This window comes from Dreissena polymorpha, chromosome 3, assembly GCF_020536995.1.
Source record: "Dreissena polymorpha isolate Duluth1 chromosome 3, UMN_Dpol_1.0, whole genome shotgun sequence".
NCBI lineage: Eukaryota > Metazoa > Mollusca > Bivalvia > Myida > Dreissenidae > Dreissena > Dreissena polymorpha.
Genome location: NC_068357.1, coordinates 26,885,200 through 26,907,620, shown reverse-complemented (window position 1 = coordinate 26,907,620; position 22,421 = coordinate 26,885,200). Strand labels below are relative to the sequence as shown.

Sequence of the window (22,421 nt, the reverse complement as noted above, 5' to 3'; positions counted from 1 at the left end):
GGTGCATCCAAATTGAGATAAAATTTTGCATGTTGCTATTATTTGCTGGCTGTAGCACTAGTCATAATTATGCTTTTATTAAAAGCGTTGAAAATGTCATAATAATTGGCAAAATGTTTGAACAATTCTACAATTTTTTGTTTTAAAATCCTTCTTCCAACAACGAAACCCACTATTTCCAATTTTATAAGTATTTATTTTGTCATATCATCACATATAATCGTCTGAAATCTAAATTGTGATCAGACATAGAGAGAATTAATCCTGCTTGTTTGCTACAAGTTATTGAGGAAGTTTAGTTAAGTACGGCATTGAACACTGCATACATTTACTTAATAATGGCCGCATATTTGAAATCTTTTTCCAACACGTTTGCAACTAGGTATGAAGTCAAACACGGCATTTAAAACTATGCAGATGCATTTTTTTCTTTTATGCTGGCAGCATATTTCAAAATGCGCACAAAATATCAAATTCACAGCAGTGCATGAGTCGGCCTAAAAACTGTCACTATAACTTGAGTATTGAATTCATCAACAACAAAATGAACTAGATTTTTGTCTCCAAGGTGACTACTACCCCCACAACACTTGTCAGCCATGTTCAAAGGCAAATAACTCGACAATGTGTGAATCATTGGAGATGAAAATAGTCTCTCACATATACACTTTATAATGATGACATTAGTTTCAATTTAAATGCCTGAAAATGTGCAGGTGCACAAATTTTTAACCTGTTATAAACACTGACCATGCGAGAAAGATTGAGTCCTACACATTCCTTCTAAAATTTACTTTGCTTGTTTATAATATAAGAATTGCTCTCGGAAAACTGGGTTTAATTCATGTTGGTAAAGTGTCACGCCAGATTAGTCTGTGCAATGAGCACAGGCTAATAGGGGACATCAATTTTGGCCTACACTGAATTGTCCTTGTGAAGAAACTTCCTTTCAACCAAAAATTCAATTAAATCGGAAAAAGTCATCCCTGATTGGCCTGTGCAGGCTTTATCTGGGAGGAAACATGCATAAAGCCCAGTTTTTCCCAAAGTGCTGCTCATATAATACTCAAGGTGATTCCTCCCCTTTTGAATTTGAGCTGTCAGAAAGTGGATCAGTGCCATTATCATCATCATTGTCTTTATCCTTGTGAAATTTCAATAAGCTCTCGTAGTAAACAGGATGCGATTTTGTACACTCGAGAAAGTTTGTAACAATTTCCTCCAGTTCTTTCTGCTTGGCAATCGGCATGTCATCTTTGTATCCCTCGCTGTCATGAAAGAACTGACGAAACGCTCGGAACTGTACATTACATGGACCAACGACTTCTTTCTCTATACAGCCGCAAGCCCAGTTTATTGTTCCATCAGGAAAAAGAGGATCTGAAGGAAATAGTTTGTATGTTATCTGTAATAAAATGTGTTTGTTGTCAAGACAACAAATTGTATCAAATAAATTAAATGTTGCTCGACTAAGCAATAACTGACTGCTTCATTAATGCTTTTTATTATATTGAATAATTTTCAAATAAATTTCACAAAAACAAATACTGCTGTGGTTGAATTTTGAATGCAGTTGAAAGGGGCATTTTCACAGATTTTGGCATGTTTTGAAGTTTGTCATTAAATGCTTTATATTGATAAATGTAAACATTGGATATAAAATGCTCCAGTAAAAAATCAAGAATAAAATTTAAAAAAAGAACAAGAGGGCCAAGATGGCCCTAGTTCGCTCACGTAAGACGAGTCGGTTCATTCAATCTTTACCAAATGTCAAACTTGACCTAGATATTGTCCAGACAAACATCCTGGTCAAGTTTCATCATTATTTCATCTGCGAGTCATGATCAATGTACCTATGAAGTTTCATGAACCTAGGCATAAGCGTTCTTGAGTTATCATCCAGAAACCATTTTGCTATTTCAGGTCACCTTAACCTTTGACCTAGTGACCCGAAAATCAATACGGGTCATCTGCGAGTCATGATCATTGTACCTATGAAGTTTCATGATCCTAGGCATAAGCGTTCTTGAGTTATCATCTGGAAACCATTTTACTATTTCGGGTCACCGTGACCTTGACCTTGTGACCTGAAAATCAATAGGGTCATCTGCGAGTCTAGATCAATGTACCTATGAAGTTTCATGATCCTAGGCCTAAGCGTTCTTGAGTTATCATCCGGAAACCATTTTACTATTTCGGGTCATCGTGACCTTTCACCTAGTGACCTGAAAATCAATAGGGGTTATCTGCAATTCATGATCAATGTATCTATGAAGTTTCATGATCCTAGGCATAAGCGTTCTTGAGTTATCATCCGGAAACCATTTTACTGCTTTGGGTCACCGTGACCTTGACCTTTCACCTAGTGACCTGAAAATCAATAGGGGTCATCTGTGAGTCATGATCAATGTACCTATGAAGTTTCATGATCCTAGGCATAAGCGTTCTTGAGTTATTATCCAGAAACCATTTTTCTATTTCGGGTCATTGTGACCTTGACCTTTGACCTCGTGACCTGAAAATCAATAGGGGTCATCTGCAAGTCATGATCAATGTACCTTTGAAGTTTCATGATCCTTGGCATAAGCGCTCTTGAGTTATCATCCGGAAACCATCTGGTGGACGGACGGACCGACATGAGCAAAACAATATACCCCTTCTTCTTCAATAGGGGGGAGGGGGGGGGGGGGCATAATGAGAAAACTGCCCTCCTCCCAGAAGCCATGTTATTCAACCCAGAAGCCATGTTATTCAACTGACCGGAACCATTTTGAACACAACTCTCGTATCAAGGAAACAAATGTTCTGAGCAAATTTCATGAAAATTGGGCCAAAAATGTGACTTCTACTGTGTTCACATGTTTTCATTATATACATATAGAGAAAAATGCCCCGCCCACTGACGGCCATGTTTTTTCACCGATCCCGACCATTTTCAAACTCGTCCGAGATATCAATAAAACCAATGTTTTGACCAACTTTCATGATGATTGGGCAAAAGTTGTGATTTCTAGAGTGTTTACAAGGTTTCTCTATAGCCAAATAGGGAAAACTGCCACTATATACATAATAGAGAAAAATGCCCTGCCCACTGGCGGCCATGTTTTTTCACAGATCTCAACCATTTTCGAACTAGTCTCAGACATCAATTGACCAATGTTTTGACCAACTTTCATGATGATTGGGCAAAAATTGTGACTTCTAGAGTGTTTACAAGGTTTCTCTAAAGTCAAATAAGGAAAACTGCCCCGCCCACTGGCGGCCATGTTTTTCAACGGATCGGAACCACTTTTGAACTCAACCAAGATTTTATTAAGACAAACATTTTGACAAATTTACATGAAGATTGGGCATGAAATGTGACTTCTACAATGTTTACAAGGTTTTTCTTTTTTTGACCTAGTGACCTAGTTTTTGACCCGGCACAACCCAGTTTCGAACTCGGCCGAGATTTCATTGGGACAAAGCTTCTGACCAAGTTTCATGAAGATGGGACAAGAAATGTGGCCTCTAGAGTGTTTACGAGCAAATGTTTACGGACGGACGGACATACGACGGACAAAGACCAGTCACAAAAGCTCACCTGAGCAATCAGGTGAGCTAAAAAAAAAGGTAACCCTCAGCAGGCAGTGTCCGACAAATCCATTGCCCGGAGCCCGGGGGCTACCAACATTTTTCATCGGGCTACTGAAATTTTCCAGCTGACGCCCGCCGGGCTACTATAAATCTATAAGAGCGGTAGCCCGGTTTATTGACAGACATGCGTAGAATAAACACGCTGACCATGTGTTTGTACACTGTGTATTGCTTATAATCCGATAACAAAGTGCAATCAATTAACTTATCAGTCACCGATCACTTGCAGTAATGTCTTAAACAGTAACAGTGTATTTTAATCATCCAATCAGAATCAACATTTGTCGTCTGCTAATAATATAATGAGAGCCGGTTGGATAGTTGGCGCACATGATGCAACATCATTTCGCAGTTTGGAATTCTTTGTTAACCGCAACAATGAGTAATTGCGACAACGTTTTTGATGTCGTTAAATATCCAAGGACGCCAAACATTAAATAAATCAAAACAATAGCGGATTCTTCAAACGCGTTAACGGTAACGAAACCGAAAATGAATATTAATGACAACTTTGTGAACGCGGTTAACACCTGCTAATTAGTTTGCATTGTCAATTAATAATTGGATTAATCGACTGTAAATCAATAATCCCATATATGCCCGATTTATAATATTTTTAAAACCAAATTATGGGTGGGTAATATAGACGATAAGAGTCATAAACACAAACGTTTGAAATTTTCTAAAGTGTCAAATGACTTTCGGAATATGGTTCTATTTAAAGATATGATGAAATAAGCTCCCAATCAGGACCGTTGTATTGCAACATGCGTAAATAACCTGCCACGGTTTGCACGTGTTGTGTACAGCTATTTTAGGTTACAAAATTCTACATTTAAGAAATGAATTTCTTTGTCCTGATAAAAAGCGCGCGAAAATTGGCGTGGGTGTATTTATTTGTAAATAAAAATTTCGTAGCAGGTACAACATTGAGATCATTTAATTTCCATTAAAAGTTTCGTTGTGAATTTCAACTAAAGTACCGGGGTATCTCGCGAATTATTTGGCATTGACATTTTCTCTTAATAAAATATCATGTAAACACGCTGTATCGTTACCGTTATGCTGTATCAGTTCCTTCATTATTGAAACAAGTGTTGTATTGTATACTGACTGCACACAAGTGTCGTAACATACGGATGCAATACGTAAATTCGGACAGTACTTAAAGTCGGACACAAGTACATGTAAATAAATGATTTAATACTCTTGATTTCTTGAAACTCTGTATTTGTTGTTAAAAAGGGCAATTGCATTGATTAACACCATACGAGTCAATCGTATTGATCATCTAAACGCTTTATTTACGTTTACGACTTAACGTGCTGACCGAATTTAAGTACACATACATGTGCACATACATGTAATATCTACATGTAGTATATGATTTTCTTTGGTACATTTACATTTAAGTACACGGTGCCTGTTCTGTAACATTAATTTACAATATTGACTGTGTACATCAGACTACTTGCTGTTTTATGTATATGTATGTATACATATTATGTATATGTAAATAAAGAAATAAAATAAAGATGAAAACCTGCCTCTTATCATTCTGTAGGAAAATTTTATGGGCTACCAAATATTTTTATTGGTAGCCCAGTGGGCTACCCGAAAAATAAGAAATTTGTCGGACACTGGCAGGGCTCAAACTAGGGACCCATGGAGTCCTGGCTTAAAGTCTACCAATTAGACCACTCGGCCATCTTTCCGTATACAATGTCATATGTAATTTATTCTTTATATAAGCAATCCTCTTAGTTTCACAAAATATAACGAAAACAACAGAACTCTCCAAATTATTAATACGTTTCGCATTGCAACACTTTATAATTTTTGGGTATTTAAATCATCAAAAGATGCATATAATGGCTATTTTAGAGCATGGCAAATGTTCAGTATTACTGTTTCCTCACAAATATCATAACTAAAAAGAAAATGTGCCCATGTGAAACAACTTTTTTCAATTTTGTCAATTTACCCAAACATGTATATTCTTCAATCTAAAGCTGGAAAACTGGGAGCGTGTCTGAGAGATAAAACTTCTGCACCAAGCAGATTGGTACATTAAAATCTGGCCTTGCATTGCCTCCAGTACCAGTTCCCTGACCAGTAAATGTATAGGATGTAGTTCCCTGACCAGTGAATGTATAGGATGTAGTTCCCTGACCAGTGAATGTATAGGATGTAGTTCACTGACCAGTGAATGTATAGGATGTAGTTCCCTGACCAGTGAATGTATAGGATGTAGTTCCCTGACCAGTGAATGTATAGGATGTAGTTCCCTGACCAGTGAATGTATAGGATGTAGTTCCCTGACCAGTGAATGTATAGGATGTAGTTCCCTGACCAGTGAATGTATAGGATGTAGTTCCCTGACCAGTGAATGTATAGGATGTAGTTCCCTGACCAGTGAATGTATAGGATGTAGTTCCCAGACCAGTGAATGTATAGGATGTAGTTCCCTGACCAGTGAATGTATAGGACGTAGTTCACTGACCAGTGAATGTATAGGATGTAATGAATCAAATAGCACCTACCTCTGTACTCTTCCAGATCTGTATGCTTAGGTATCTTCACTGTGCTTGGTATTTTGTTCTCAGTCTCTGTTAAAAATACAACCAGATCCTTTCCTGCAACACACATTTTTATTTGTTATGTATATACAAATACATTGTAATGCTTTTAATAATATATTTATGTTTCTACAATTTCATCACCAAACACCAAAACTTTCAGAATTTTGGTAACTGAAAGTAAAGGAAGCACGTTGTAGATGCATATTGGTGGCCTCTCTGTCAAAATGCTGCCTCTCTGTTCATTCTTGGCTGCCTCTCTGTTATAAACATGAACAAGAGATGTGTTTGTCAGAAACACAATGCCCCCTATTGTGCCGCTTTGAAGCCATAAATTTTACCTTTGACCTTGAATGATGACCTTGACCTTTAGCCACTCAAAATGTGCAGCTCCATGAGATAACCATGCATGCCAAATATTTAGTTGCTATCTTCAATATTCAAAAACAGACCTGTTTACCCTACCGATTGCTTCTCAGTAGTATGGAGAGCATCTCTCAGTAGTTTTGGGCTGTTGTCAGTAGTTTTAACCTTTTCAATCATTTTGAGCATTAAAACACCATGACTTGGTCACATTTCAGTTTAACGGTACATAAAGCATTAGATGAATTTAGTTGCTAATAATTAAATCTGTTAAGTGATTTTTTTGCTTTGATTTGTTACAGCCTGTGCCATTTGGATTGGGAAAATTAGCGCGATAAACCATGAAATTGGATAAAATAGCGCGATAACCATAAAATTGGAAAAAATAGCGTGATAAACCATGAAATTGGGAGACATTAAGCATTATACATATGATCTTAAGTAACAGAATTAAAATTGTTTTTAAGTGCATGTTTGACAGCATTTTATATTATAAAGTGCTGCTTCAATGTCTTCTTACAATGAAGACAATATTTAGTTAATATCCATCCACATCTATCTATCTACATGTATATATACTGTCTAACTCCCCTTTCGGGTATTATCGACAGGTGCATGATTAAACTTGCAATAATCTATAGATTCTTAAATACACCATTTGATCATAAGCTATTTAAGAATAGCTATTAATTTAATTCAGTATTTTTTTTTAATTAAATAACAGAAGGGGAAAACAAACAAATATTGACAAACATCCTTTAGTGTTCTTATTGTGTTAATGATGTATTAAATGGAGTTAAAATAATATATTTTATTTGTTTACCTTTCAATATTTTGCACTTGACAACCTCAGTTCAATGCTATTTCATTAAACTGTACAGCATGACAAACATAATAAAGCAGAATACGCATATGAATCAGACTATACACAGATCCACTAACATATAAATCAAATCATGTTTGTCTCTTTCCATTTTCAAACGATACTCATCTTATTATAATAAATGCTTTAACTTTGTGAGTAGACAATTTTCCAACACTCGTTTCCGTGACGCACAATTCACTGTGCAGATTTCTGATAAATATTTTTTTTTAATCTCAAACGTAGTATGTTGCGTTAATTGACACACGCATTACATTATTCCCTAACAACCATATGATATCCGTTGCTAATTTGAATGGTATTTATTATTTTCGCCGTTAATCGCAATTTCTCGTCTGCTTGCTGCCATCTTGGATATGGTGTTCAGGGGGTTAATGAGTTTGCAGTTTCCTTGTTATTTTATTCATATTTCTAAGAAGGGTAATGTTTAACAATTGCATCAGTCTAAAAAATTTGAAAATCGGTCAAGTAGTTTCCGAGTAAAGACATTTTTTAGATAAGACGTGTAAGTTTTTTAAGAGATAAATTCTTTGTTGAAACGTTAAAAAATAAAGAAAATTCTAGGGATTTCTTAATAAATGTAGTCCGGAACCACTTAATTTTCAAAATTTACCTATAACAACATACATCAAAATGTTTGTTTGCTTTTCAGCTTTCAGAAAATTTACGCCTTTTTGGCAAAAAAATCCAAGATGGCCGCCATAAAGACGCCCAAAATGGCCGCCATGGATTTTAATAAAAGTTGTTAAGTCATAAAAACATTGATATTTGATGAAAATTTGAATATTATTATGCCAGGTTATGAAAATGACAATTTTCTAACATTTTCAACACAAATTTGAACAAATAATATGTTTTTGGATGAAAAAGGGCAAATTTCAAGATCGGCCATTTTGATTTTGCCGCCATCTTGGATTTTTTTCCGCGCTGATATTAAATTTTATTTGAAAATAGTCATGTAACATATCAAATTAAAGGGAATTTCACAAGTATTTTAGAAAAGAAATTGAATCTAAAGATCTATTCATATTATGAGAAGCAGAAACAAATAAGGGATTTTCAAATTTTCAAGGTGATCCTTAAAACCCCAATCCCTCAGGCCCCTTTTGCAGCAATTCAGATATTGGACCTACCAAAATCTTTGTGATACATTAGGGTTCACTTTTATGCCTGCCGCAAGAAAAATGTCCATTATCTTTTGTTGCCACAGAAGTTTCAATGTTATTTTTAAATTTGTTGTGACCTTGACCTTCACATTTCCGCCAGGTATACACTTGAAGCCCAATGTAAACTGAACATTTTGGTAGGTGCCTCATCTATATTGAAAGCATAATTGGCCAGCAGAATTTAGATAAAACAAGGCCACCTTATGACTTTTTCATTTTCATTTTCAATACATTTTACAATGGAAAAAATGTCTCAACAATTTTGGTCCTGCCTGAACACTCTATCTTGGACGTGTGTAAAAACAGGCGTGCTGATACATCGACTATCGTCGGTATTCTCCGCAATAGAGAGAGAGATGTGTATACTGGATAGCAACGTTACATCATATATATTCCGCTAAATTTGCGAACCAATACGCAAGTCAGTTGTCGACAAGCTCGTTCCCCAGGAGGCTTGAATTTCAACGGTTTTTACTATGCAAGCGCCAAAATGATTATGATTGATACATTACACATTAAGACCGAAAATAAGCGAAAGAACGTACTACGGCCAATCCGTAGAAGTAAACAGGTCTGCAAAAAGTTATGACCAAACTTTAACGAAGGTTAAAGTTTTAGGAACGAAAAATACAATGATATTTGACCTTTGACCTTGAAGGATGACCTTGACGTTTCACCACTCAAAATGTGCAGCTCCATGAGATACACATGCATGCCAAATATGAAGTTGCTATCTTCAATATTGCAAAAGTTATAAAACTTTAACCAAGGTTAAAGTTTTGTGACACACACAATGACTGACACAATGACAGACAGACAGACAGGCCAAAAACAATATACCCCCGATCTTTCGATCCGGGGGCATAAAAAAATTGATGATCGTAATTCACAAAACAGATAAGAAAATCTAAAATGAACACCCGTAAACACATTTGTGCATAAAAAGAGGTGGTCCATGAGTTGAAGCATATATCTAGCTACAGGTTAACAGTATTCCGCAGGTCCAAACACTTATCACAAACTCTATCGTAGATGGAATGATGACGAGGGTGGTGGAACAACCGTGCATGCAAGCCACATTGATGACTTTTTAACATAGTTTTTCCATAATATGTCAAATTTCTAATATCATTCAGGGCTTTTTTTTGGCCCGATTTTATAGTCGAAATACGGCTAGGTTCCCAATCCCAAAAAGTATACTTTTTTCCCAAAATGTGGCAAAAAATTCCCAATTTCCAAAAAAAAAAAAAAGAAGTGTCTAATGCGTATTTTATCTCAATTTTAATTCAATTACATGTACATCTAACAAAGTATTACATGATACTTTCTTGTTCTTTTAATTTAAATGAAAGAGTTATATCAAATTTAGTGTTTCCCTAATCAGTGGACTTTTCGTGTGGAAAAAAAAAGGCTAATGAATTTATTTTCCCAATTTCATGAAAATGCCGATAAAATTCCCAATTCCAAAGCCATGGGCTATCTTCCCAAAAAGTGGAAAAAAAACCTGTCATTTATATCATCTTAATGATCAAAACTTTACGTTCAATGTAAAAATGCCTACTTTCGCTTTCGTTGTGGCATGGAAAGCCTTCGATTGGCTCACTTTTCTGGCACGGGAGCCTATTTGTTGATTATTTGTAGCTGATAGCGTTAGTCCAAATAATCACGTTAAAAGTCCCCTTTCGCCTTTGATATTTACTTCCAATATTCTGACATTTAAGTTTTTACTATCAATAGTTTAAACAAGTGTTAAACTCATTTTACCTAGAAAAATAACAATGTTAATCGACGACTAGGCTGCCCGTGCCAGAAAAGTGAGCTGATCGAGAGGCTTTCCGTGCCACAACAAATGCGAAAGTAGGCATTTTTTAAGTGAAATTGACGATAATTACTATATAGCATACATTGAATGTAAAGTTTTTATAATAAAGATGATATCAATTACTTTAGATATTTGACATATTAGGGAAAAGCTATGTTAAAAAGTCATCAAAGTGGCATGTATGCACGATTGTTCCACCACCCTCGTCCAATAGTTGAACGAAAATTGCACCAACCAGTCAAGGATGCAAATACGTCAACTGTGATGCTTTGCTTCAAGCCCTTGCCACCACTGCAGGTATCCCCCTATTTTATGGTTTCTCACAATGGGTCGCATTTATCACATCAAAGGCAGATAAAGTCAATCACATTTTAACCACAAAACAGATGCTATGACATCAGTGTTGAGCAACAACAACACACTTTTAAATGTTGTTTAAATGTATTAATTGCACCAGGAATCTACTGATTAGTGATCACTATTCTCTGGTTAAATATGGCTTTTGGAATGAAATATAGTGGCTGTTGTAGACATGTCGTCTTTAATTCTCAGGTGTAATATAGACGGATTTGTGTCGGGGTAATCAAGACTGATCGTTGTCGACAGGTGACCGTTGTTCTAAGGTGACTTTTAAGTCAGGCTGGACTGTATACTGTTATAAAACTTCTTAATATCATTTATAGCTGTAGTGGTAATAGTATAATATCAACATATATTAAATATATAAGATTCAATGACCTCAACTCAACTATTTTAAAAGCTATATTTTGGTTACCAAAGCAGGCTCGACGTGTGATGCTTGAAATTACATGATTTTGATAATTAAAAAAATGTTATATGATATTAGATATGGCTCTTTTGTTTCTTAAGATCTTCTGTTCCTTGACAAGTATACCAGTCCAACCACTTAAACCCTTTCCTGCTCAGAAGCAAATGGCCTTATGCAACCACCATACACTAGAACAGCCTGCAAATTGCTGGTTTTATGCTCTTTGATGCTCACCGGTATATAAGGGTTGGAAATGAGTCCTTTGAAACATGAATCTAGTAGGAAAGGTCTTAAATTTTATTTGATTTTCGTAGGGACTACAGGTCAAGCGAAGTACGTATCTGAGGGGTAAAGGGTTAACCGTAAGCATTGTACCATAAGCTCTGGTGTTTTCTTGCCGCTCCAGTTCCTGTTTCAGACTGGCCTGCTCCAATATGTGTGCGTCTATACCCAGGTCTTCCAGTTCCTCTGGTAGTAACATGTGCTTGTAGTACACTGGGTGGTCCATGGTGCAGGCTATGTACTCCTCCATTAACCTGCAGTGGTGAGACAAGGGTTTGAGTTAAATAGTCAACAAGTGGTTGTAGTACACTGGGTGGTCCATGGTGCAGGCTATGTACTCCTCCATTAACCTGCAGTGGTGAGACAAGGGTTTGAGTTAAATAGTCAACAAGTGGTTGTAGTACACTGGGTGGTCCATGGTGCAGGCTATGTACTCCTCCATTAACCTGTATTGGTGAGACAAGGGTTTGTGTTAAATAGTCAACAAGTGCTTGTAGTACACTGGGTGGTCCATGGTGCAGGCTATGTACTCCTCCATTAACCTGCATTGGTGAGACAAGGGTTTGTGTTAAATAGTCAACAAGTGGTTGTAGTACACTGGGTGGTCCATGGTGCAGGCTATGTACTCCTCCATTAACCTGCAGTGGTGAGACAAGGGTTTGAGTTAAATAGTCAACAAGTGGTTGTAGTACACTGGGTGGTCCATGGTGCAGGCTATGTACTCCTCCATTAACCTGCAGTGGTGAGACAAGGGTTTGTGTTAAATAGTCAACAAGTGCTTGTAGTACACTGGGTGGTCCATGGTGCAGGCTATGTACTCCTCCATTAACCTGCAGTGGTGAGACAAGGGTTTGTGTTAAATAGTCAACAAGTGCTTGTAGTACACTGGGTGGTCCATGGTGCAGGCTATGTACTCCTCCATTTACCTGCATTGGTGAGACAAGGGTTTGTGTTAAATAGTCAACAAGTGGTTGTAGTACACTGGGTGGTCCATGGTGCAGGCTATGTACTCCTCCATTAACCTGCAGTGGTGAGACAAGGGTTTGTGTTAAATAGTCAACAAGTGCTTGTAGTACACTGGGTGGTCCATGGTGCAGGCCATGTACTCCTCCATTAACCTGCAGAGGTGAGACAAGGGTTTGTGTTAAATAGTCAACAAGTGGTTGTAGTACACTGGGTGGTCCATGGTGCAGGCTATGTACTCCTCCATTAACCTGCATTGGTGAGACAAGGGTTTGAGTAAAATAGTCAACAAGTGGTTGTAGTACACTGGGTGGTCCATGGTGCAGGCTATGTACTCCTCCATTAACCTGCAGTGGTGAGACAAGGGTTTGTGTTAAATAGTCAACAAGTGGTTGTAGTACACTGGGTGGTCCATGGTGCAGGCTATGTACTTCTCCATTAACATGCATTTTTAGCTCACCTGAGCACAACGTGCTCATGGTGTGCTTTTTTGATCGCCTTTTGTCCGTCATGCGTCGCCCGTCGTCAACATTTTGCCTTGTGAACACTCTAGAGGCCACATTTATTGTCTGATCTTCATGAAACTTGGATAGAACATTTGTCCCATTGACACCTTGACTGAGTTCGAAACTGGGTTATGCTGGGTCAAAAACTAGGTCACTAGGTCAAAAAAAAGAAAAACCTTGTGAACACTGTAGAAGTCACATTTGATGCCCAAACTTCATGTAACTTTGTCAAAATGTTTGTCTCAATGATATGTTGGTTGAGTTCAAAAATGGTTCTGGTCCATTGAAAAACATGGCCGCCAGGGGGCGGGGCAGTATTCCTTATATGGCTATAGAGAAACCTTTTGAACACTCTAGAAGTCACAATTTTTGCCCAATCATCATGAAACTTGGTCAAAACACTGGTTTCATTGATATCTCGGACGAGTTCGAAAATGGTCCAGATTGGTGAAAAAACATGGCCCCCAGGGGGCGGGGCAGTTTTCTCTATATGTATATCAGCAGGGATCATATTTTTTTCGGTTTTGTCGGTCTTAGACCGATTGGGGTCATGAAAGACCGATTGAAAATCCCAAACAGTCGGTCCGATTCTGTTTGCTATTAAAATTCCCATGTCATGAAATCGATTACACAGTGTACATGCTAACACATCCTAATGACATTCTTATCTCGATTAGGTGTGATAACCATTCGCTGAAGTCTCTAAACCGGTCAAGACCGGTTTATTGCGTGTCAGACCAGGAATCAAAAGCTTGTGAACAGCGGATTAAAAACGCATCCGAAAAGACGTGTCTGAATGCACGCGCTGTAACTAAACAAAACATGCCGATACATTTTCCACCAGCGTAATAATCCGGTAATTAATATGAATGAAAGTCGCGGATCTGATCGACAGAACAGCCGAAAGTTATTTTTATGGGCGGAACTTCACATAAAATAGTACACAAGAAAAATAATATACATTGAATAAATCTTTAGTAAAACCGATTTAAAATCGGAATAATTCGTGTACATAATACTTTGTTGTTGAATAACTCACGACCGGAAAATTAGATGCGTGGTTTCAAATGCTTCGCTCTCGTGATTAAATCCCTACGCATCTAAACTATCGGCCGTGGGTTATTTGACAACAAATTATTTATTAAATATTTGGTTGTTGTCAGTAGCCAACCTACGCACAGACATTTGTTTGGTTCAGTGCATGTTTGTAAGCTATTATCGAGTCGACAACAATTAAAAACATCGGTATAGACTTACACAGATTAATAATATTGACAACGATGAAAATAGTCTGATTTATTATTAAACAGCACACGAAACAACAATGAAATACAAAATGATAAAACCAGTTGAGAAAACACGTTCCGTTTAAAAAAATGCCTAAGGAAATTTTACTTGTACATGTATTATACCACCTTCATGAATGGCAAAATCAATGGTATATATTTTAACGTAATTTGTCATGATTTCGGATATACATTTTTGGATACTTTTCCCCATTTATATCCGGACCGATTGATGTTGCGGGAAAATATGATCCCTGTGTATATGTATACCAAGATTCATCCTGATAATATCTTGGAAGTGTTAAAAAATGATGCCGGTTGGTTAAAAAACATGGCTGCCAGGGGCGAGGCATTTTTCCTTATAGTAAAATCTTATAGGCTATAGTAAAATCTTGAGGTTTATTTTTTGATCTTCATGAAACTTGGTCAGAAGATTTGTCCCAATAATATCTTGTTATCTCAGGTGAGCGACTTTGGACCTTTCAGGCCCTCTTGTCTTTTGTGAGTCCAGGTCAGGTGGATAATGTCATCCATGATTGCTAATTGCAGACTGCATAGGCTAAACGTGCAAGACACTTAACACACATCCATTAAGGCCAGTTTCCCCAGAACAAGGCTTAAATCGCAAATAGTCAAAAACAAATGTTTCCCTTACATCCCTCCTTTGCCTATATAGCAAACAAACAAAAACTCTGTTTTTTGGTACTAGCCGCAGGGACTTGCATACCGGCTGTCCATTTATTATTATACTTAACATAATAACCATCATCAAAACGTCAAACATACATCACATAATACAATCTTTCTAACAGTCATCATACAGTGACATTCTATGTAAATTTAGTTCAATACATATATCAATTATTCAATTTCATATATAATTTCCATAATATGAAATATTAACACATTATTTTAAAAAATAACATGTATACCGTGCGAGTTCCCAAAGCTGAATGACGAAAACTGACCACGTTTTAACCATGCACGAAAACCTCGTGCTTCTAGAGCGCCTCTAGCGGCAAATTCATACTGAAGGGAAAGTAATTTTCGACTCATTCAATAAATTTCAAACATAGAAAATTATATTTGTCCAGTAACATATTGTAATGATCTGCATGATCTATTGCGCAGGCTATATAGTCCTCATTTAACCTTCAATGTTATGAGACTAGATTAAATATTCTTTTCTTAAACTGAATAAATACAAACAAATCTTAAAATACTGCAAGTAAAAGTATCCACATGTTTATGTTTTTTGTACTTGCAGATAACAGAAACACTGTTCATGCTTTGCATGTGCTTGTAGTATACTGGGTGTTGCATTACGCATGATATGAATGCACTTCCTTTTTGGTTACTGTAAAAGCCTTTATAACATATTTCATGTAAGAAACTTATACAAGTACATTTTGTATCTTGATTATTAACACATTTTAAGTTACAGCTACTTTGTTTTTTAATTTCAGCTTAGCGGGTTAACTGTTGTGCCTTTTTTACAAACTACATTATGTTTGATTGGGATTTCTGCTGGTTATCATGTTACATTTAGACTAAAAATAAGTTTGGGTAAGTATAAGCAGGCATAGGACTTGGAAGGTGTGACGTTTAAGTTTGTGATGCTGCAGTTCAGTTTAAGTAAATTCTTACTCATATTAAACAATTTGAGCTTCAAACTAAACCTAACCAACCTATCAAATTCCACCTTGACTTCTGTCTGCAGGTCACCGTCAGCAAGGTTGTCTTTGATTTTGTGGTCATGCATTAACTGAGCCAATGGTCGATAGGTAGTGTTACAAGGACCAATTACATCTCGCTCTATACACTTGCAGTTCCAGTTTAACTCTCCTGTTGGTAACACTGGATCATCTGTTGCAAACAAAAAAGAACAAAATTAAGTTAAACTAACAGATAAGCAAATTTTATTTCCTAATTTATACAAGACTATTGTCAAGCAATATGGTCCCCGAACGGTGAAACTCCAACATTTTCAGCAATATTTCTAGTCTTTTTGTTGCCATAGCAACCAGAATTCTTGATGTAGGATCAAATTAAAATGATGTGCATAATCTCCATATTGCCATCTATCCATATTTCAAGTTTCACGAAAAATATATGAAGAACTTTTAAAGATATTGCAGGATCCACCATTTTCAGCAATATTTCAAGTCTATTTGTTGCCAAAGCAACCAAAATTCTTGATGTAGGAACAAAATGAAATGACATGCATTGCCATCTGTCCATGTTTCAAGTTTCATGAAAAAATATTAAATTTTAAAGCTATCGCAGGATCCAGAAAAGTGTGACAGACTCACGGACACACAGAGCGCAAACCTTAAGTCCCCTCCGGTTTCATCGGTAGACGACAATAATAAACTATTACAGTGTTTATTAATGAAATAAAATATTCTACAGAAATTAAATTAATTTAATAGTACTGCATTTTGATTGACACAAAATGCATATTAATTTGCAATATACATCAAAACAATTATAACAGAAAATATGTTTACCGGTAGTTAGAATGCATAAAGAAATGAATGAATGGTCACATGCTTCACTGTAGAAGAAAACACAGAGAAAGAACTGGTTAATGCTTGGTTTTCCACTGGCTGGATTTAACATTTTCTCGGTCAAGTAATTTCTTAAACATTATGGCTTGCTTAGTTGGCAAGCCATTTTCAATCACTGACACACTGTGTACATACCTCTGTTTTCTTTGTCAGTGAATGTCATTTTTAAGTTGGCTTTTGAGGGAGCATCATTGACAGCTTTAGGAAGGAAAACCACACGATCTGAAAATATGTATTGAGCATGTATTGAAACATTATTTTATGAATGGGATTTGGACCTGTTCATAATTGGACCATACAAGTATTAAAGCCACAATGACCTAATTCAACCTAATTTAATTAAACATCCAGATTTGTTACAATATTTAATACAAAAATGACACGTACAATCACCACAGATAGACTATGCTCAAATATCACATTATTTTATCTGTCATTAAGTTGGAAAATCTAGCCCATGTAATAACAATGCCTTTATAAACCAGAATGGATTATTTTGTTTGATCAATAAATTGTTCGTTTGTTTTTATAATTATTCCGTTTTTTAATGTCTGCGTTATCTTTAATAATTCTCTTATAGCCTCTAAACCTATAAGTTTGTGCACCTTAAACTTCAAAGGCACATCTTTCATGAAAAATCATTAGACAATAACTAAACTTGATATATACTTTGATATTTATCTTTTGTTTAACAAATAACGAGTGAAATATTTTGGTTGTCAGATAATAATAATGGAGTTACGTACCTTTAAACATTCATGTACATCGTAGTCTGCGTCACACAGAACTACCCTTTAAGATCGTGCACCAATTTGATAACGCCATAGTGAGGCCCTGGGATGTGTTATGAATAACCGATGTATGTTTTAGTGAATATGTGTTTACTTGTATTTAATATGTGTTGTTTTAGATAAATTTCGTGAATAAACTGTATTGAACGGAATGGTTTAAACAATGCTGGTCTTCAAACAAGAGCACCGCCTTGCAGATGCAGACCGCTCATCTATTATCTTTTTAAAGGTGAAGGGACTCTCATTTTCAATCACAAAGGAGGGAGGGTGAAGTGAAGAGGGGTGTATAGTGTGGGGGTGTGGACATTTATTACATTATCTTCCAAAAATGCGGAAAAAAAAACAAAAAAAACAAAAAAAAACAGGGGGGGGAGTGGATGGGGGGGGGATTCTTGGGTGCAATGGTTGGACGGTATTTCAGAAACATAAAATAATAAAAATAAATATTTGTTTTTTAACCGTTTCAAAAAAAATAAAATTGGGGGGGGGGGGGATAGTGTGTGGGGGGGATTCTTGGGTGCAATGGTTGGACGGTATTTCAAAAACATAAAATAATAAAAATAAATATTTGTTTTTTAACCGTTTCAAAAAAAAAAAATTGGGGGGGGGGGGGGGGGGGATAGTGTGAGGGTGTGGTGGTAATTTGTAAGATGATCTTAAAAAAAAAAAAAAAATAGGGGGTGGGGGATTCGGGTGGGGGAGGGGGGGATTCTTGGGTGTGATGGTTGGACGGTATTTCAAACATAAAATAATAAAAATAAATATTTGTGTTTTTTAACCGTTTAAAAAAAATAAATTTGGGGGTGGGGTTGGGTGGGGGGGGTATAGTGTGAGGGTGTGGTGGTCATTTGTGAGATGATCTTAAAAAAAAAAAATTAGGGGGGGAGGGCACGGTGGATGGTTTGGGTGGAGTCTATTGTGGTATATCAGGTAAGAGTAGTTTTGTCAAAGTATCAATCAAATCTAATCATAAATAAAGAAGTTATGGCAATTTTAGCAAAATTTAATAATTTGACCTTGAGAGTCAAGGTCATTCAAAGGTCAAGGTATAATTCAACTTGCCAGGTACAGTAACCTCATGATAGCATGAAAGTATTTGAAGTTTGAAAGCAATAGCCTTGATTGATACTTAAGAAGAAAAGTGGATCGAAACACAAAATTTAACCATATATTCAAAGTTACTAAGTCAAAAAAGGGCCATTATTCCGTAAAAATGACAACCTGAGTTATGCAACTTGTCCTTTTACTGTACCCTTATGATAGTTTGCGAGTGTTCCAAGTATGAAAGCAATATCTATGATACTTTAGGGGTAAAGTGGACCAAAACACAAAACTTAACAAAATTTTCAATTTTCTAAGTATAAAGGGCCCATAATTCCGTCCAAATGCCAGTCAGAGTTACATAACTTTGCCTGCACGGTCCCCTTATGATAGTTAATAAGTGTTGCAAGTATGAAAGCAATAGCTTTGATACTGTAGGAATAAAGTGGACCTAAACACAAAACTTAACCAAATTTTTAATTTTCTAAGTATAAAAAGGGCACATAATTCTGTCAAAATGCCAGTCAGAGTTACATAGCTTTGATATTTAAGGAATAAAATGGACCTTAACACAAAACTTAACCAAAATTTTCAATTTTCTAAGTATAAAAAGGGCACATAATTCTGTCAAAATGCATGCCAGAGTTATCTAACTTTGCCTGCCCAGTCCCCTCATGATAGTCAGTAAGTGTACCAAGTTTGAATGCAATAGCATTGATACTTTATGAGAAAAGTGGACCTTAACGCAAAACGTAACCAAAATTTTCAATTTTCTAAGTATAAAAAGGGCACATAATTCTGTCAAAATGGACGCCAGAGTTATCTAACTTTGCCTGCCCAGTCCAGTCATTGAAATTCAGATTTAAATCTACAAGCAAGTCGGGCTAGTACTATGGGAATTTGAACAAGCCCGAGTCAGATTTTACTAGCCCAAACATTTTTGTTAAAAATGCAGATAAACATAACATAAAACATCCAAAGAAGCATTCATTTATTCAATCTTTAGTATACAATACAAATCTCTTATTAATTTCATCTTCATCCAAGTTAGCTTCCTCGTCATCTGAGCCAGCCTCTTTCGGATCCTGAAATAAGAAGAAATTATTTCACACACGGATTTCAATCAAATCACAATTATAAATATGTACATAAAGTTTAGGTAAAAAATTAGCAGAAATGTATCCCATATATCCATGTGAAAGAGAGAGTAAACCTGAACGACCAGAAAATATATAAGCAATTAAGTTCCAGGTTATTCTACAAAAAGCCAGTTGACAAATGCGTCAATCACAGTTACCTCAGATTCGCATTCCTCAACGACATACTTGAATGACAACTGTTCGGCCATTACTCTCTGTGTCCCGAACGCAACGCAAATCATTTATTTTACATAATAGTTATCCGGGAACCACAAAACCATGCGCTTTATGCGCAGTAATCAAATTATCGGCTGATTGCCCAGCACATGTGTGCAGTGTGTTAAAACATAAGCGGCTCAAAACTTTGTTTACAAATATTGAAAATGAAAGTGGAACTCGTTTTCTGTTTAATGAATTGTACAAGCTCGTCGGGCTTGTAATAGTGGATTTCCTACAAGCCCGAAAGAAAAAATACTAGTTTTTTGCTGTCGGACTAGTGCGAATTTCGACGACTGCCAGTCCCCTCATGATAGTAAGTAAGTGTACCAAGTTTGAATGCAATAGCATTGATACTTTCTGAGAAAAGTGGACCTAAATGCAAAACTTAACCGGACGCCGACGCCAACGCCGACGCCAAGGTGATGACAATAGCTCATAATTTTATTTTTTTTAAATAGATGAGCTAAAAAACGAAAAATGAGCTGTGATAAATGTATTCAGAGGTCTTGAGAAAGTGTATTTACTAACGGAAAATAGCTAAATAAAATTATTTTCACAATGGGGGCATAAAAAGCTGTCACCCATTCTAATGACAGTGGGTTTTTTGACAAAATCCCAAATGAACGCAGTGAGAACATTTATCGCAATAGACCCAGGTCACAATCTTAACGTATGGTCTTCGTCATCATTTGTGGGTAACGTTTTCCGCATACACAGCATACTTTAATCGTATTGTAATGCAAAGTACTCTTAACAGACACTTCTTTGAGACGGGCCTGCAAAGGAAACTACCTTTACAACATTTTACGATCAAACATTGACAAACATAGCCGCGTCTGTCTGGTTAAGGATTTGCAGATTTTAAACATTGTTTAGGCTTTTTCTAAGGGAACGAGGTCAGAAAAATGGACAATTTATATCATATTTATTGTTTTTTCATCATGAGTGTTGTCTTATCCAAGGCTTGAAATTAACACTCGCACACTTGCAAAATGCGAGTGAAAAATACCGATTGCGAGTTAAGTTTTAAGCCACTAGTAATATTTTGCAAGTAAAGATAGTGAAAAAAAATCCAGTAATATTGCTTAATGCGTTTGACGTTCTGAACGCTAAACCATAGGTCATAGAACATCCTAATACCCGTATGCGGAAGCGCGCACCTTGTTTATAGACTAGTATACTTATAGTACAGATACGAGGATGGTATTGGTACAAAGAACGTTAAACAGTCGACTAATTCACATGTGTTCATTGAACTTGAACAGACATGGCATCGAAGCGAAAAATAACTAGTTTCTTTTTGCCCACAGATGGAAATAACAATACGAAAGATAAAGCAAAGTTAACTGTTGAATAAAAAAACGAAATTAAATTATGTTTCCAGCAAAATTTGCGAGAATGTTTTTGATTTTGCGAGTTGGTATTAAAGCTGCTCACAATGTTTTGCAAATAGAAAAAAAGTTAAATTCGAGCCCTGTTATCGGCTGTGGATATTCTCGCATTACAAAAGTGAACAGTTTTCGGGCACGTGCGGTCGAATGTTGCTTAGAAGTTAACGTCATTAAAAAGTACACGATCTTATAAGGCTGCACAAAGTTATAGGAATAGAGGATATAGTTATAAGCTAAAACCTCACAATTTTTAAAATGGTCTGATACATATAGCAAATGGCCACATTAACATTTGATACAGATTTCGAAAATAAACAAAATCAGCAGTTTCTGCTACTAACAATGATAACAAGTCAATTTGTTAGGGTTCCTTGAATATAAATACAACAAACAGTGCAAGAGCTATAACCATCGATAACTATATAGTGTTTGTTAACCATTCTTTCTGACCTTTATTTTCTGTAGGCCAAGACGGCCATTTCATCCCAACTATAGATGCTCCAAGCATAACAGCGGGTGCAGTCATCACCGTTTTATTTCTCTTAATAAACTGCAGATATCTGAAGAATTTACTGCGGCCTGACATTGTTACATAAATAGTTGACAGTAAACTAATAACATGCACCTACAACGGAAGCGATGTATCGGAAAATCATGCGCCCAACTGAAAATAGGCTACACAACACTATAATAGGACACGTTAAAATGTTGTGGTCATTTTGTGACAAAAGTTTGTGTCCTCATTCTATACATAGATGGTGACGTCACTACGTTATTGTCACCTCTATACTTAGACGCATCACGCATCTCCATTTGGAGGCATTTATGACTACGACACAAAGAAGTCCGCGGATGAATGAAGAATTTGCTTTATAAGTAAACATTCGTGCTTTGATTTAAAAGTTAAGTATTATTTTGTTCAGTCTTACGGTTTTATGTTATTATCAATTAAAATTTTCGTTAGTTTTCAACAATTCCGCTCTTTATTCAATTTTTTTAAACTGTACTTTCACTT

The 22,421-nt window shown here is 36.3% G+C and overlaps 1 protein-coding gene across 2 annotated transcripts; it reads right to left on the bottom strand.

Annotated features, from left to right (window-relative positions):
• Positions 1–175: 175 nt before the first annotated feature.
• LOC127873384 (uncharacterized) lies at positions 176–22,077 on the bottom strand. 2 transcript variants are annotated; one of them, XM_052417235.1, is made up of 6 exons: positions 21,857–22,077; positions 16,961–17,047; positions 15,944–16,121; positions 11,594–11,754; positions 6,180–6,272; positions 176–1,380 (listed from the first exon to the last, which is right to left on the bottom strand). In XM_052417235.1, the coding sequence occupies exons 1-6, from the start codon at positions 21,990–21,992 to the stop codon at positions 1,067–1,069; spliced, it is 969 nt and encodes a 322-aa protein (XP_052273195.1). In that variant the 5' UTR covers positions 21,993–22,077; the 3' UTR covers positions 176–1,066. The 2 variants fall into 2 exon arrangements, with proteins under 2 accessions (XP_052273195.1, XP_052273196.1); XM_052417236.1 differs by lacking the exon at positions 21,857–22,077 and adding an exon at positions 17,572–17,596.
• Positions 22,078–22,421: the final 344 nt, after the last annotated feature.